Here is a 17,926-nt window from a genome sequence, read left to right as displayed (position 1 = left end):
TAAGAGCCTAGCAGCCTGTAATGTCCATAGAGGAAATGGGAACATCCAGTTCAGCAGCACATGAGAAGAACAAGATTGAAGTATAATTGCCTTCAAAGTGAGAATCCCGAAACACAAGGTGAAAGAGGAGCCACGTGCTGCCAAAAAGCCAAACCCATGGACAGCAGAGGAGCAACTTGGAGAATTTTGGAGAGTAAGCTAGGAATCTTATGGAGAAAAGCAGAATACCAAATATTTGGACAACATGGAAATCGGGCAGTCATGGAAGATGTCATTAGGCTAGACCACATGAGTTAGGGAGACAAACCCAACATCAACTTGGAAAGGAATATCAGTAAAAGAACACGTGGAGGGGGAAAAAAGACCACACAATATAGCAACTTGTAAAGTAGTGCTTAAAATCATTGGAAATATCACATCAAGACTCTTGTGAGCTTTTAAACAGATTCCAAACTAATGTTGAGAGCCAGTACACTGGGCCTTTTTGGGCAAGTAACTTAAAAATAAGTGTTTGCTATAAATATTGCAAAAAATAATAATTACTACTATATAATGAAAATAGCAAAAGGAAAATGTTTTATTCTGGAAATCAATTGACTTTCTGTGATCCTGACAATACTTCTTTATTAATGCTTCAGAAAGATTTAATTCTTAGGAATTTGGAGTGTATAATACTTAACCCTTTTATCGGTGATACCTTTTGTTGAGACATCTTGTTAAGGCCCGGAGAGAGAATGCATGTGTATGCTTTTAGCTCTTTTCTCTGAGTTAACCTTTTCTTCCCTCATCATGCTAGAAACAATTTTTTTTACTTGTACTCCTAATATTGTCTGTCTGGTTTCTAATGCTGTAATAACAAATGTTTAATCAGGTATACACACGCAAGTACGCACATTTAAATACTGTATGCTACAAAACAAAGGATGCAAATTCTCACATGGTGTAAACTTAGGTATTTCTTTTAACATTTCCCCACAGGCACACATCAGCTAAAGATTAGCCAACGGCCTGTTACTTGGTAGAAATCACTAGGAAAATGAAAAGTGGCAAGCTATAATTTTTCACCAAACCATAATCAAAGCATTGCCTTTATTGCTTTTATTGTGACAATTTCAAATTTACAATGCATAGCTGAATGCATAACAGTACTAGCTTCATAGCATTGTACTTCTAGCTTGGTAGTCCGTTTCTCTCCAATTTGTGTGTTTGTGGTGTTTAGCTCAGACAGAAAAATGCATTGTTTTTTCTATCTGATATGTTTTAGTATCCAGTCTGGTTTCTGTTCTGAATCCAAGATTCATTAGAAGTGACCAAGTGAAAGAAGACTCACTAGCAGATTTCTTTTGGCATTTTATCTGGCTTGCCCTTGTACGTGCTTGTTGATCTTAAGATTTCTTTGATTTTGGTTAATTTAACAAATGAATGCTGTCTTTTCTATGTAAGAGTTTGATGCATGTTCACACTCGCTCTCTTGCATATATCAGTATAGCATAAATTTATATTCACTGTGTGTGTATATACATGTAATGACTCTCATGTATGAGCAATTCAAACTACTGTCTGTCACAGATATGTACACAATAGCCAGACTTTATATAAAACACACAAATGCAGGCATACATAAATACCATGTCTAACCACATCTACCTATGCACATACATGTATATTGCTTCAGGCAAGAGAAATATATTTAAGATTGCTGACTGGGGCTTTACCAAAGACAACTAGATATAGTCAAATACAGAAAAATTAACTAAACAAAACGGTCATAAATAACTAAAATCTAAGTAAGAATCTCTGAAAAAAAGAGCAGGAACTAGCCGGTCAGAGTGATAAGGAAATACCATAGAAATTTGGGTAGAGTAATGAGTGGGGAACAGGACACAACTTTTCTCTTGTGAATGTCTTTTGTGGATGGTACCAGGCCATGGTGTTAACCTATGCCAGGGCAGCTAAAGAGATAGGATTTAAACTGCTGAATAGGATTCTTAACTGAAAACTGAAGAAAAGGCTGCTTGTCCTCAGGTTTTACACCAACAACCTAAAGCTGCTTCTAGGATTAAAGTCTTGTAGTTTATGGGACTTCTCTCTAGAATTCATTCTTTATTTGAAACACTAATTAAAGGAAGTAATCTCTGAATTTGCAGCCACATGGTCCTGCTTTAAACTGGATAGTTTGAAATAGAAAATGTATGCATAAAATTCTTCTATAAGTTTTAAGTTTTTTTTTTAATGTTTTATATACACATGTATATGAATTGTGCAAACAGAATTTTCTCCCAAATCAGAATCTTTTGTTCAAGTTCTCTGTACGTTTATACAGTAAAATAAAAATCCCCAAAGGTAGCTATCTCAGGCATTTTTGTTTGAAGAACTTAATTGTGATTATAGTATTGTCTAAGATGATCATGCAGAGCTTGACTGCAGTTGCCAAATTCAGAGTGCCGGTAAGTGCAAAACCATCATAAGATGAGAAAATAAATCTTGGTTTATCCTCTGGAAGTTCTGTGATTCCTTTGCAAGTTTAGTTTTGTTTTGTTTTTTTCTTTAAACAGCATGGCTGCTTTGTGAAGCTCTCCGGGTGACTCCTGCTGTGTCACCTCCTCCCTCTCCACAAACTGCTGAGCTAAGGCAGGCCTATAAGAACGAGGGGTACCACAATAGGAATATTGTAATATACCATGTTGTGCTCATATACTATGCTGGATCTTTTCTTCTAGTTTCACTTTCTATATTTCATTTAAATAATAATTTTGCCACTTGAGATTTGAAGTGGCACAGTAGAAACATCAGTGTTCACTTTTGAATAATAGAAGGAGACTTAATTCTTCTGGGTGTTGTTTCTAAATATCACTGCTGTTTGCAGTAGGAATACTTTCTGGGTTTACATGAAATTGTTTTTGAATTACCTGAATGGTTTTTGTACAAAGTGCAAATAATTTGACTGAAATTTATTTTGTTAAAAATCTTGAAACTGTTGATGGACTCTAAGGTTGACCTTATGTATCCAGAGAAATGCAAAATGCATCATTAAAATGCTCAGTCTTAGTTTTCATTAATTTTATGACTGTAAAATTGTCACCTACGTTTCCAAATGAAATGCTCTAATAAGGAAGACAGGTTTATGTGGTAAGCCTTTGTAGTTCTTCAGTTCAGACCACGCTTGAAGGTTTCTCGCTCTTCCTTTAGGCAAATCCCTTAGAAGCAGAATGTTTCAATTTTACACATTTTGTGTCAATTTTCCAGACAGAAAAGTAGCCCCTAGACATTAGACATTTAGCTACGGAAAGGCAGTTTCCTTAGTTTTATTTGATTACTAGAAGTTAGATTCCTGCTGATAGTTCAGGACTGTTAGTGGTTACTTGACTATTTGACAGAAAACATTTCCTCTCCTTTATTTAACCTTTGACTCATGAATGTAAAAGTTTTATCAGAGCTATAGTAGAAGCACCAGTGAGGTGGAAGTCTACTTAAGGCAACAAGGGTTATGCGTGACTTTGAATAAAAGGCTGAGCTCCTGCCTTGTGGCTCATTTGGATTAAAAGAAAATGCTAAGTACGTTTTTAATTAACCATGAAATATCTTGGGCTCTTGCTTTCGTGACAGGCAGTGGCTGTACTTTTAAATAAAGACCACTGTATTCACAGCCAGGGAATATATATCTATTAAAACAATATTGCGTATGTTTTGATGTTTTTCTTTATTATGGGAGAAATGTTTGTGGCATCTTTAGAGAAATTGTTGTATGTTGTTGAAGGTTGTTGTACGTTTGTCTTGTATGTTTGTTTCTCAGACAGTTATTGATTGTAACATGAGGAATGTGAAGACAATGTGTACAATTAAAGGAAAATAAACAAGAAACCCATAGTGGTTTCATAGTTTAAGAACCTAAATTATTTTTATTTGAAGTTTAGTCTTCTAAATACATAAAAATTGAAAATTAAAGCCCTGTTTTTCCTCTCTTTTATCTACTGTGAAGGGGCTTCGTTGATAACCTTTTGACGTTTTCATAAGACAGCTAATTAATTATGAAAGGCATTGCTCATAAATATTTTTATGAATACAAGAATGATGGTAAGGTCTTTCTAGTAATGGACTTCAATTTTGATTTTATCTGTTGTTAAGGTACATATTAGTGTGACAGCTTTGAGTTAGGAGTAATATAGTACAGGTGTCTGTTAAATTCAGCCGTTTCAAAACTATTTTTTGCAGACAGTGCATTTCTGTACTGACTTGAAAAAAATTGTTACCCAACCTAATGTCAATGGACATTTGTGTGCTGGATGACTTTTCTGTACCTAGGCTAGTTCTTCTGTGTTAAACAAAGATTACATAATTTTGCAATATTTGCTAACATGACAAGCTAAGAAGATTGTTTTACCTGTAATGTTTCTGGGTTTTAGCTATCACACACTCAAGTGCCATATACAGTGCTTTATCCAATACGATGTACTGGATAAAGATGTAAAGACTATATCGTGGGAATGTTAATCTATGAATAAATCTATTTACTAGAGTAGTCCAAATAAATTAATACGATTTATTAACATGTGTGCTTGCAAAATCAGCCTGTGATATAAGAGGACAAAACTGTTGCTTGACAGCCTAGAGGATGTTACAAAATAAAAAGAGCTTGTACTTGTTCTTTGAATTGAGAATCTAAAATACCACCTGATAGCTGTCTTTATTACGAACAACCTGTGTTTGTTTACTTTTGAATGCAGAGATTCATTGTATATGCACACACGCAAATGCACTCTTTAATATGAAAACAATTGTAACAATTCTTTATTATAGTGAATTAATAGCAATTAGCAAATAAGTAAAAGAAAAATATAAAAAGAACTTTTTTGATTTCTAATAGATCTTTGTAATACTTCGTTGCAGTAAGAACAGTATAATTAAAAATACCACAAAAAGCTTTTGCAATTAAACCGTGCTTTTGAAGAACTGAAGACTATGTCAAAAAGAAACAGAGGGCAGGTCTTGGTGGCTTTGGGTTTCACGCCATATAATGTAATGGAGTACTTGTTTCAATTTCCTTGTTTTTTCAGATTTCAGAGGCATGTTGAAATTATATTAACCTTGTGTCTGTGGTTATAAGGCTTAAAGCAATTCTTTTTTCAGTCTTTCAGCTCAGAAAGGAAACTGGCATTTTTAAACTATGTTCAATAGTCTGTTTTTACAATGTTTTTCTTCGCTCCTTTGTTACACAAAGACGTGGAAGTACTAGAAGTCAGCCTGATTTTGCTAAGGGAAGAAATTTTTCTGAGAGTACTCTGGTCAGCATGCCTTGCTGTATGAAAGAAAAATCTCCCTTGGCTTTTTGCTAGGGTTCAATAATTTCAAATCATGAATTTGACCTTTTTATGCATAGACTTGAAAATTGCATTTAATTTTTCTTTTCATAGTAAGAGGGGAGTTGAGATCATAGATACAAGAAAGAAATATGGTTAATATTTTATTGAAGTAGGAGCATTTATTTTTACAGAATGCTGTTCATAAATGTTCATTATGAAAAATGAATGATCAGATAAGATTTTTAGAGTATTCTACAGCGAAATATGCTGGGGTGACATTCACTACTAATGCAGAGGTGATAGTGAAAGACTGGAAAGCTTTTAGATAATCTAACCTATTTGTGTGTCCAGTGTTATAAAAATATTTCATGATTTATACCTACCTTGACCTGGACAAAACACTAGAGCAGTGTTCCAGTCCCTGCTGTAATTCTAGGCTGGTAAGACTGTTCAATAGCTCTGACATTTGCAGGTACTCTGAACGCTGTGGTGAACAATTTTGTTTGCCTATCTATGCTGTGTTTCAGCACCACATAAAACCAGGTTAACGTGATTACAGATGATAATAGAACAGGAGTCCTGAGTGGAAGAAAACTCAGAGATCAGATGTTTTAGGTGCTGTTATGATGGGCGTTTTACAAGGGCATGCAGTGTTCATGCCAGTAAGCAGTGAGTGGCCTTATACAGGTGCAAAGAAGTAAATTTTATGATTATATAAGAATATATTGAAAAGCAAATGCAATAATGTCACACCTTAACTACTGTCAACAATACTGAGCATTAAAAATGTCTGTGAGCATTAAGAGGTTGATGTAGTTTTGATTAATAGCCAGTACAGTATATGGCAAAGTATGATAAAGACATTAATACAGTGGCTCTAAAAGTCATTGCCTCTGTGTCTCTTGGCTTGGCAAGAGTAAATTAATGATTTTTTTTTTTTTTTGAAGAACCAGCAGTTAAGCATTTATAAGGGTAGCAAAGTAAGATTGTTAGAAAATGCATAACTATAACTATGTTCAGATTTCTGCTGTTCTCTTTGCCCTAAGAATTGGAGTCTGTTTCTAAAGCCTTGCCAGCTGCATGCTGAGAACAGAGGTGTTACAAAGAAAACATAACTCTTCACTGGACTCACTGCACAAAAGTAGACTTGGCTTCTCTACCAGCCAGGGTTTCCCCTAACAGGTTTCCTTTTTCTATCAGGGAAAACATTTGAGTTCCGCATATTGGGCTTTTTCAGTTGCAGTTAGCATGTTTCCTGAAATACATAAATTTGAAATTTTAAGGTCTGTCCACAACACACACTAAAGCTTTTGAGAAATGCATTGAAAGTATGTCCATGGATTTACACTGCACTGAATAACAAAGTGTGTAATATTGTTACATATGGGTATGAAATGTACTAAAAACATTTCAGGCTTTATTTCCTTCCCAGCCCCCCCTCTAATATCAAACAATGAATGTTAACCATACCATGTTAGTAACGTTCTTTGTAATAAAATTCTAACAGACATGAGAAGGTGTGTAATTTGTAAATAAGGAGTAATTTATACTGGTACTGTTTAGTTTACCAGATTTATTACCTCTGTATCATAGGCTTAAATAGTCATTATGGGAAGTTCTGTAGCATGTTGTCACTGTTAAAGGTAACTGTTCTGTAAATAGATGACAAAAAAATTGAACTGATGCCACTGTGTTAGAGTTTCTTTTCTCATGCTCTTCAGTTATGTCTTATTTATCGTGGATTCTCACTGGGAGTATTGTACGCATATGGGCTGCAGACTTGTGTTAAAAATCTATTATGTATTCATGTATTAATGTGCTGTGTGTTTACAATAATGGTGAATGCTCTCTTATTTTTAGAAGTTAATTCTATCTATAGAAGTGACTTTATAGGGAGACTAACATTTTTACATATAATGTGACATCTATACTATTGCATAGCATTGCACCACTTGTCAAATACGGGATGCTTGGTCTGGCCAGGTAAAATTGTTTTTCGTTCTCCAGGGAAGCAGCAGATCTGGCAGTCCACCAGGTACAACAGGTTGTAGAATTTCAAAATTGCAAATAACATAACTACTGAAAGCTGTAACAGTTAAAGATAATGGGAACATGATTTGGCAATGTTTAAAAAGAATTTTGGTGCCTTTAAAATAATGAGAAGTAATGAGAAGTGAAAGTGTTATGAGCTAATCTACACTTAATGGAAATTCAAGCAGGTGTCCAGCATAAAGAAATGTAGCTTTGCTACTATCTACCAGTGATGTAGGATTAAATTTGTCAGGAGAAGTTTTATATGCATTTTATTTATATGTAGAAATATTATAAAAATGTGCAAGTCGGATTAATTGTAGTAGTATTTTATAAGCACAGGAAAAAATACACTGATATTTTATTAAAATGCTTTTTCCCCTCCTGTTTTAGTTACCTACCATGGTTTGAGGTATACTACAAGCTCCTAAATACTCTGGCAGATTATTTGGCTAAAGAACAGGTAATTTTAGATACTCTATTTCTTCATGTAAAATATTTTCCTTGAAATATAGTCACCATTTGAAGTGCTGTAAAGTGATTCTATATTGTTTAAAAGTTTAAAATTTTAGTAGAATTTAGAAGCAAGTTTTTACATTCTTCATTGAAATTCAAAGAATCTGAACATACAGCTGCCACTGTCTCTTGAAACCCACATTAATCTTAAAAAGCTGCTGAGAATATACTTTTATAAAGTGTCAGTCTTAGCATAAACAAGTCCTGGGTGAAGTGTGAGCAAAGTGTCACATCACTGGAGATCTGTATGACGTATTGATTGTAAACTGTAGATCTCTGGAACTATCTGATTATCAGTTACAAACGCTTTTTTTCAGAACTGCATAAAATACGATGTACTGTTTCACCCTTCATGTTAACTAAAAACTACCTCTCGTAATTCTGGCATCTCAACTAGCAAGACAAAATTACTTGCAGCATTTGGTGAAGAATCATGATAGTTTAGTTTGCATATTCATGAGCAATTAGACATATTCCAGGATTACTCAGGAAGGGAAATATTGGCATCTGTCTTTACTGAGAACATTAAAGCTATACCTTTCTGCTTTAACTATATTAGTGTACTAGATTATAATAATAAAAAAAAAAAGCATCAATAGTCGGCCATATGCTGTAGACTGGAAGAGCTCACATTTCAAGAATGTATGAACTATAGAATAAGCAATTATTGTGCATTATGGTAAACGGACTATAGAGAATGATGTTTTATGTAAAAAGAAAATACAGTAGGAAAGTTTGGTGTTAGCTGTGTTTAAATAAAATGTGGAATACATTTAAGTCTTATAAATGGTATAATGAGACTTTGGTTTTGGCCCTGATTTCGCTGTAACAGTAAAAAATTGTTATTAAGGTTGTATTTGGGAGAAGGGGTAGGGGTTGTCTTCTCCTTTGTTTTTTGATCAGTGGTTCTGGTGTTGCAGCTATCACTACAACCAATTTAAGTTGCTGGGTTATAAGTTTGTTGTCCTTTGTGTGGAGAAAACTGTTTTGATGGGTCAGAAAGTTTTAGCAGTGTACGGCAGTATTTTGTTGTATTGCCTAGTGCCATATCTGTTGCTGAGGAGGCTGTTAGAGGACATTGCTCCCTCCTGGCCCAGGCACTGTTTGTCTGACCAAGATCTAGACCCAAAGTCTTGTTTACTAGTGTGAGATCCAGTAGCATCATCATTCTTGCAGGGAGAGGCAGAAGCTTCCTGCAAACTCAAACAATATGTTTAAAAGCTGGCCCTGGCTTGGCACTGATACTTTTTGTTTTACTTTGACAACAAAAAGAATTCAATTTCCATGAACAAAACTCCTAAAGTGAATGAAAACCCTAACCCAAACAGAAACTCCGGCTGCATCTCTTTCCCAAGTAAATGTCTCTTAAGAGATCAAGTTGGGGGATCCTAGTTAAACTTGGTAGCTGCATGTACTTTTTAGTAAACCTTACTAAATGTTTTATGTGCTCTGATGAATCATTTTTTTTGAAGTGTACAATATAGCTATGTAGCTGCATATTTAGTAAAACTTTGAATAGACCAATAAATATCTTAGTTAACAGTCTTAGGAAGACAATGTCCAAGATGCACAGACCAGCTAGAAGTGTTAACACTATTTTCAGTTTCAAATACTGTGATTCATTTAAGCAGTATATGGGGAAGTATGTAAGAGATTGCCTTTACTTGCAGATACAATCTTTTCTGAGATACAAAGTTGGCCTGAATTTTATAGTTGGTATTTAAATACTTCACTACGAATTGCAATAGTCTTTCTCATTAAATATATATATATATCTTTGTCAATATATAGTTTGATGTGTAGTAAATGGTAATTAGTCAGTTTTTATACAATAATTAACTACCTTTCAAAAATATTCCCTATAGGAAAATGACTCAAATGATTTGTTAAAAACATTGTATAGCCATCCTGTGCCAAAGGCGAACGCTTTAGTCAGTTTAAGTGTGGTAAGTATTCTCTGTTTAACTCCTACTCCTATTATTCACTATGAAATAGTAAGTAAGGTTGAAACAAAAAAACCCAAACCCTTTGTAAAGAGTAAACTTATGTTGCTTCCCATCATTAACTGGCTTGGGCAACCTTTCCCCCCCTGCGCCGTGCCCCCCCGCGCCCCCCCCCCCCCCCCCCCCCGCAGAATTTGTCTCTGTCTCATGTTGTTCTCTTAAAGTCATAGTCACAAAGAAGCAGAATTTGTCTCTGTCTCACGTTGTTCTCTTAAAGTCATAGTCACAAAGAAGCAGAAATTTGAATTTTCCTCTATGGATGAGAATGTAAACTGCAGTGGGATCTGGCAGTGCTAGAACTACTTTTTTGTGCTTTCAGCTGTTTCATGTAGATAATTTTGGTTTCTCCTGCTGTGAATTGGGAGACAGTAACTCTGTTTTATAGCCTCTTATGTCTGAGTAGGTAGACTCGCAGGATTGGACAAAAATCTGTGTAAGCTGGCTTCCTTCCCATCTTTCTTCCCCTTCTTCCTAGTTTTGCTTGATCATGCAAAAATGCTGTAGGAAAGATGGTAGGAGAATTGTACTGTGTTCCATGAAACTTTCAGCACATCTAGGTGAAAGAATGTGTCCATGCCTACCTTGCTTTTGTGCTCTGACTTTTCATAATGTGGGACTGGACATTGGTAGTATGGCAAGGTGGTGTTGCTGCAGAAACATCAAAAAGGGACCCTGTCACTGTTTTATGTTCCTGAAGTTTTTAACAGAAATAGCATATGAATGCATGTGTAAATACATTTGTAGAGTCTGCATGAAATGTAAAGCCAATACAGAGCCTCTGCTGTCTCCAAGACATTGTTCATGTTCACAGCATCTGTACAATTACTGCATGCATAAGTAACTGTGTGCAAATAACTGTTTCTTGATTGAACTATCACAGTTTGCAGGGCACAGAAAGAAGTGATTTTGTAAAGGCTTCCCTTACGCATATACTGAAAGACCATTAGATTATTTATCTTGACCTTATTTGTGTCATTTCCTGTTACTTTTAACGCATTTATTTTAGAATTGAGCCCAGTACTTTGAGTGAAGTAAGCACAGACTTTAGAAAAGCATCTGGCCCTATTATGAAGGCATACAGAAACGGAGAGTCTACCATTTCCATTCCAGTAGTTACTCATCCTTGCTGCTTAACATAATGCTACCTTTATTTTATTTTAATCTGTCATATTTCAGATTCCTTGTTATGCTTCTTTCACTAGGCTGTAGAAGCCCAATATTTTTCCCCCTTGAACAGTGCTGATCCACTGTGTCTGGAAGTCCTTCCAGTCTTGTGTGGTGTTTTTCACCAGAACAATGTACTGGTTTTGAGGCTGTAGTCGGAATTGTTTCTGTTGCTAAGTTTTTTGCTTTCTGTTGTCAGTGTATATTTTCAGGTTATTTTTCAGTTCATAGTGCCTTTGCCAAGAATACTTCTGTATATCAAATAATATTTTGCTATCATTAATTGCAATGTTATAACCAATTCTCATCTGACAACTCTAAAATCTTTTATAAAGTCCTTTAAAAATCCTACTGTGTTTCAGAGGGACATAGAGAAGTTTTAAAGATACTTTTCCTTGCATTTCTGGTGAAGTGTTACTGCCTGCTGTTATCAGTGTTGCAGTTCATCTTGCATAGAACTCGACTACCTCAAAATGAATGTTGTGATGAATCTGGAAATGGATGTTGTGGTGAATAGAGCTGGCAACACTGGGGTGACAAATTGCTTGCAGTAAAGTTGATGCTTGCTGGTTTTACTTCAATATTATCTGATTTGGAAATTTTTTTTTTCTCAATTGTCTCTTGATCCCAGTAACTTGTTACGTCAGAGTTTTGTAATCTTTTTAGCTGAACAATGACTGTCTAAATGCAGGCCTCTTGCCAAATGCTTGAATACAGGTACAGTTGAGCAAATATTGCGGCTTCAGACGGGGCAGAGCGGAAAGGAATAGGTTAGCCTAAATCAGAAAGCTTCTTGGATCTATAGGCATCTCTGGTTTTGTAATGCTCAGTGCTGCTCCTCATATATTGTAAATAAGCTAGACTGGAACCGTCAGTAGTAATAGACTTAAAAAGAAGTTGCAGTCTGAAAAATAATTGTAGAAATGACGTCATGAGGTGGCTTTTCATTGTGCCAGGATAAGTCTAGTTCAAATTTCATGATGCAGAATTAAAAAGATCCCTCCCCCCATTTACTCAGGTATGCTGCAGGGTAAGGCTTATAGACGTTGAAGCAGAGTTTAGATGGCAAACTACAACAGTACTTAGGATTGCATGTGTATAATCATGCATAAGTTATGCCCAGTGTCTGGATGCATGGTGTTTCCTAGTAATCCTTGGTCACGAGGACACCAGAATGACTTGGTCCAGTTAGGGACCAAGTTCTACTCTCACCTCAGTCCTGGTAACAAATATTCTGCAGCTGAAATTTGAGGGGTGATCATTCGTTCTATGAAACCTGAGCTTAAATATAGTTTGGGTCACTTTTATTTCTCCCATAGAGGGCTAACAAAAGTGTTTTCCCTTTTTTTTCCCCTTTTTTTTTCTTTTTCTTTTTTTTTTCTTTTTTTTTCTTTTTCCTTTTTTTTTCCCTTTTTTTTGGGAAAGGTAGCTAAGTCTGAGTTCAAATGGGGGAGGAATACAAAGAATAAAACATATTTTCAGCCAGTATTTTAAACATGGAATATTACAAGCATTAGAGTCAGCTTTGGCCTTTTTGTTGGAAAACTAAAAAATCAATTGTTCAATCTTTCTCTCATCTTGCATAAGAGCCAAGAGATGATTTTTGCAAGTGAGCAAGTTTTGAAAAAACAGCCTTGTCTTGTGTCGGTGAGTTTAAAAGGCACTATCTAAAGCCTATTGTAATTAAAGAAATAATTAATTGCTATAGGATATCTCTTTTGATTTCAGGCTTATTTATACCTGTCCTTTGGGAAATTCTGCTGCTGTCTTTAGCCTAAAAGAACAGTCTACTAATGTACCTATTCTGTTTAAATCAGAGCTACGTGTGTGTGCGTCAATCCTTTCGTAAAAACCGCAACCAAAATCAGACTCTTAAATTGAAGAACAAAACTTGCATTTTCTAGTGTCATTTTTAGAGAAGACTTGATACAGGACAGCACCTATTAATTTAGTATGTCTTCCAAGGTTGTACATCTTCCTAAGGGAATTCACAAAGATGTGCAAGGACTCCATACCACATTATTCTTGCTGCTTTATGACTCTTAATGACTGCAGTAATGGGTCTTTGCTTCTCATAGTTCTAACTTCGTTTTTTGTTTAATGAGTGAAATATTATTACTTTGTTAATTATAAATAATTACTTCTCTAAGTTATTAACTTCATTACTCAGAAATCTTTTGATAAATATTCTGTGACCTTATTACATATAGGGAATAATTTTCTGTTCTCACTGTACTTCTGAAGAATGTAGGCATTCCATTAATCTGAATATTTTCCTGTTCTCGAGTAGGGAAAAAAAATCTTAGCTTTTTTTCTCTGTTGCAAAACAATAACCTGGGATATTTACTGTGCAGGTGCTATGATGTTTATGGGATGCCTTTTTTTAAGCCTTTTTTTTTTTCTTAAATTTTTAACTATTGCCAAATGACCTAATTTGTGGGAAAAATTTTCTATTAAATGTATCAAGCTGGTTTAATAAGTCTCCTACACAGAGTTAATAGTATTAATAAATTTTTTTTTTTGCTGGAACACAAGACACATTTAATATCTTATAGACTTCCTTTATGTTTTGGTGTATCTTTTTCAAGTTTGACTTGAAAACAAACTATGTCTTTGTGTTGTTAATTATAATTTTAAAATACATTGTAAAAACAAAGTCTACAAAAAATGTCAAAATTCTGTTATAAACAAATATAAGCTAAAAAGTCAGTAATTATCACATTTACTTAGTATGCACTTAAGGCTTTTTTGTCCTTCAAGATGTAGACTAATATGCAAAAATGCCTTAAAATTACTGAGCTAAATCCGTGTCTGATAACTACTAAAAGCACTGGAGTAATGAGAATAATTTAAATTACATGTGTTTTTAGTTTAATCCGTTTTATATTTACATCCTAGATGGCCTCAAACTAAGATGCATAAAATTGCTAATTTATTTAATAAATGACTGCGGAATCTCAAGCTGTCAGACCTTGCATTTCTGTTAGCACATTTTTGATTCAAAGATGTTTGGAAAGATAAGAGAATGCATAGAAGTAATAATATTTCTATTCTAATTAATTTTCTCATGTGAATGATTTTTCCTTTTCCATTCTAAATTTACATTTTGTCCTTTAACTTTTTTTTTTATGGTTGCAATTTTTAGATCAATGCTTAAGTTAATCAATACTACTCTCAAGCTCATGACAACATTTAAAGCTGGCTTACTTTCAGTGTTATTTCAAAACTGCAGCCCAGTGTTTTGTTCCCTTGGTTTGTGTGCTGTGCTGAACAGAGCTTGTCATTTCGTGTCATTATCTGCTTAATTCTTTGTCTAGTAGGGGTAAGAATGCTATTGGAAATACGGCTATTTGCTTAAACAAAGATGGGGTTGGAAATTCTAAATGCTGGATTCTTTTAAAAAAGAATTTTTGGTTTCTGTGTGCATAAATTATTAATTATTTTTCCCCATTGATTAGCACTCATATTTCATTACTCCTGATGTAACTGGATTGCCAACAATCCCTGAAAGCGTAAGTATGCAGTTTCTTTTTTAAATATTTAGGAGAAGTATCAACCTCATTCTGTGGGTAGGGCTGAACTCTGCTTTTATCAATAGGAGATGTTTTTTTTCCCAAGGCTGTTTTTAGAATATGATTAATGTCTATGATTACAACCTTTAGGTAGTAGTTACTGTTGCATTCATCACTAACCCATTTTAAAGCATTAACAGGGCATTTCTGACCACTGCTATATCCACCCTTTCTTCATAATTACTTGGCTTGTTGGCATGTATTGGCATTATTTATGTAAAATATATTCTACTGCTGCATCTTGTTATTTGAATACCTGCCCTTTAAACACTGCATTGCTAAGCTGCAAATTCAGCTATCAAGATACGCAGTTATTGTTTGTGTAAGAAGGCATTGTTTCAGGCTTTCGGAAAACATGCTGTACCTGCTGACGTTTGGATGGTAACCATGCACCAGGAATGGTGGTGGTGGTGGTGGTTGTTACTTTTTTTGTGAAGAGTTGCATTCTGTAGAGGCTAAATCCTTGATGGTGCTGTGGGTAGATTGCAAATGTGAAATCTCAGATCACATTCTCCATGGTGTGTTTAGCTGGATAACATCTAATAAAAGAGCTTTGAAACTTTCTGCTTTCCACTCCTGCATTTAAATCTGGAATTGACTATGGATGTATAGATGTGTATTTTTACACTTTCAAATAATAACTTCCTTCTGAAAGTTAAGCTGTTGGGGGGTTCACTGCAGTACAAAATCATGCAGTACCGCAGAACTCGTCCTTGGTAGATGTTGTGGAGGTTGTGCCCCTCAGCGTCCCGACTGAGCAGCAGCTCCTGGGCCGCAGGGTGGGACGGGTGAGGGAAGGAAACGGAGCCGGGGAGACCTAGGCTGGCGAGGAGCGGTGGGGTTTTCGGAGCGGAGAGGAGGCCTGTGGGTATGTCTGTGGTGGTGGAAGGGAGTCTGCGCCAGGGACCCAGGAGAGATGGTGTGTCCCTTGTTGCAATGCAGAAAACTGCAGGAGGTTGCTGGGTAGAGGAGTAAAAGGGAGGACCCTTGTTGCAAGGGTTCTTTGGGCAGGATAGGCCTTAGTTTTTAAATGTTTATTTTCATCTGTTTCATCCTGTGGGTTGAATTCCTCTATTTTAAAGAATTGTCTTGTTCTAGCTTGTTGTTTGGGGTTCTAATAAAACAGAGCTTTGGAGGTTAGAAGGTGTGTTATGTGTTCAACTTGAAGAAAATGTGGGGAAGCTTCACTCTGGGCCTCTGGCTGATGGAGGATCTTGCAATGGTGCCACTGCGGATTTATTTTTCTGACTCTGTGGGAGAAAGGAAAAGTAATTTTCAAGGTGCCTTTTTATAATTATTTTTTACTCCATTTATGAAAGTCTCATCCTTCCAGTATGAATGAAAATAGTACGGTACTAATGGAGGTTTAGAACATGCAGGGAGTGAAGACATGAGGTAATTACAGTAAATTACCAGTAAAATGAATTTTCTTATTCTTTGTTGTAAGATTCACGTATTTCAGGGGCAGTAACTTTTCAGATGTAATGCAGAAATAACTGTGATTGTCTCCCAAAGATACATTGGTCTGTACAAGACTGCAAACTCTTTTTACCACAGCTTTTGCAACACAGAATCATCATACCATTATCAACTAGTGTTAGAGGGTGTCCAAGGAAAACTGGACTCATGTTATCATGGTGCATCAGCCTCTGACAACCAGTTAAAAGTAGCACTTGAAAGACCAGAGTTTCTTTCTAAATGGAGTGTTTGTAGCCTTAAAGTTCTTGGTTTTCTCTTCCAAAATTTTATGTGTCACGGACCAAGAATAACACTATACTCCATGTCTTTGAATTAATAATGCATTTCTAAATTTACATGAAAATGGATCTTCAGTTGGATCTTCATTTGTTTCTTCAGTATCTTTTTTTTTATTTATTTAATAATTATCCACAAAGGAGGTAAACCTTCTGATCGTCATCCGGGGTTTAACTGAAGTTAGCTTTTCATATAGTAGAGTCGTAAGGAGATAAATCAGCAGCTGGTGAACAGCAGCTCTGCCCCACGCCACGCTCCCTAACTGCGGAGAGGCCGCAGCCAGCTGCTGTGTCCAGCCCCTGCCGCGGGGGTGCCAGCAGTCGGGGGTCACCCTGCTCTGAAGACTTTACCACTTGTCTTGCCCTTGCTGTTTTTTCAGGGGTGTGTTACCTTGCTGCCATGCATTGGCCACCTCCAGTGTGGACTAACAGTTCCACTGTTCAGATTTCTATTCTTGGTTTGGGGCATATAGTTGATAGACATTAACGTTCCTGAGAAGAGATGAGTAAGAGTTCTGATTGCAGATACAATAACGAATGTGTGAGATCAAATGTTTTGTATATTGTGGGAAGTATTAGTATATTTTCATATGTATTCTCTAACATTTACAAAAATTTGCTGTTTTCCTAGGTGTTTTTGCTGGTAGCTGTTTTAGCTTATTCAGAAGTTGTATGTCTCTGGTACTATGCCATGCAGAAATACCGTTAAGTTCAGCTGGAACACAGAGATCCTCCCCTCCGCCTTTTTCTCTTTTCCCCCCCAGTTATGTATTGTCTGAGCTATAAATAAGAGGTGCTGCTTTTCATTAAACCCCGTAGTGCGGATGGCAGTGGGGTTCTTATTAGGGGCGAAAAGGGTAGCTGCGGGAAGGACCCAGTACCTTCTACCAGTGCTGCTGGACATTTGATGTCCTGGCGCATACAGCTCAAGCAAAAGCTTGGTGTTTTTCAATAAGCTGTTTTGCTGTACTTGAAGTAGAATAAAATGTGTTGACTTTGGGAGAGCTTGGCAAAATAGCACAGTAGCTGTGACAGAACAGTTACTGCAGTGGTGGAAGATATGTTCCTGGGTTGGAAGTAATGGTTACCTTAATAGCATATGGCGCTATTGATATAATACCAAAATTCGTATTTTTTCAAATTTAAAAAAGGCAAATCTAAATTCACAAGCATAATCAAATGAGCAAAATATTAATAACTTACACCAAAGTTAGTTTTTCATTGGCTTTAAAACCCAATCAATTATTCTTAAAGCATACAAATTTTAATGCAAAGGGATTTCTTTTATAGTTTTGGGTTGTTTTTTTTTCCCACCTACTAATTGGACAAAAATTTTTGTAAGTAATATGTAAAATGTTCCACTTACCTACTACTGTTGCTATATTGTTAACATCTTGTTTATTTAAACAGAGAAACCTCACTGAATATTTCGTTGCTGTGGATGTGAACAACATGCTGCAACTTTATGCTAGTATGTTGCATGAGAGACGACTCATTATTACCTCTAGCAAACTAAGCACTGTAAGTACTTCACACATCTCCTTTTAAGTAGAATAGATTGAACATTTCACAAAATGACCTGCAGA

The 17,926-nt window shown here is 35.8% G+C and overlaps 1 protein-coding gene across 2 annotated transcripts in view; it reads left to right on the top strand.

Annotated features, from left to right (window-relative positions):
* DENND1B (DENN domain containing 1B) overlaps positions 1-17,926 on the top strand; it is a 157,238-nt gene that overhangs the window by 69,567 nt on the left and 69,745 nt on the right. For both annotated transcript variants that reach the window (XM_059822085.1, XM_059822084.1), the window contains exons 6-10: positions 7,725-7,794; positions 9,713-9,793; positions 12,602-12,661; positions 14,473-14,526; positions 17,751-17,861. In XM_059822085.1, coding sequence (XP_059678068.1) covers positions 7,725-7,794; positions 9,713-9,793; positions 12,602-12,661; positions 14,473-14,526; positions 17,751-17,861 — 376 coding nt within the window. The remainder of the gene's footprint in view (positions 1-7,724; positions 7,795-9,712; positions 9,794-12,601; positions 12,662-14,472; positions 14,527-17,750; positions 17,862-17,926) is intronic.

The sequence above is a fragment of the Gavia stellata genome, chromosome 10, assembly GCF_030936135.1.
Source record: "Gavia stellata isolate bGavSte3 chromosome 10, bGavSte3.hap2, whole genome shotgun sequence".
Lineage (NCBI taxonomy): Eukaryota > Metazoa > Chordata > Aves > Gaviiformes > Gaviidae > Gavia > Gavia stellata.
Note: the sequence above shows the minus strand (reverse complement) of the source record. Positions and strands in the feature narration are given on the sequence as shown.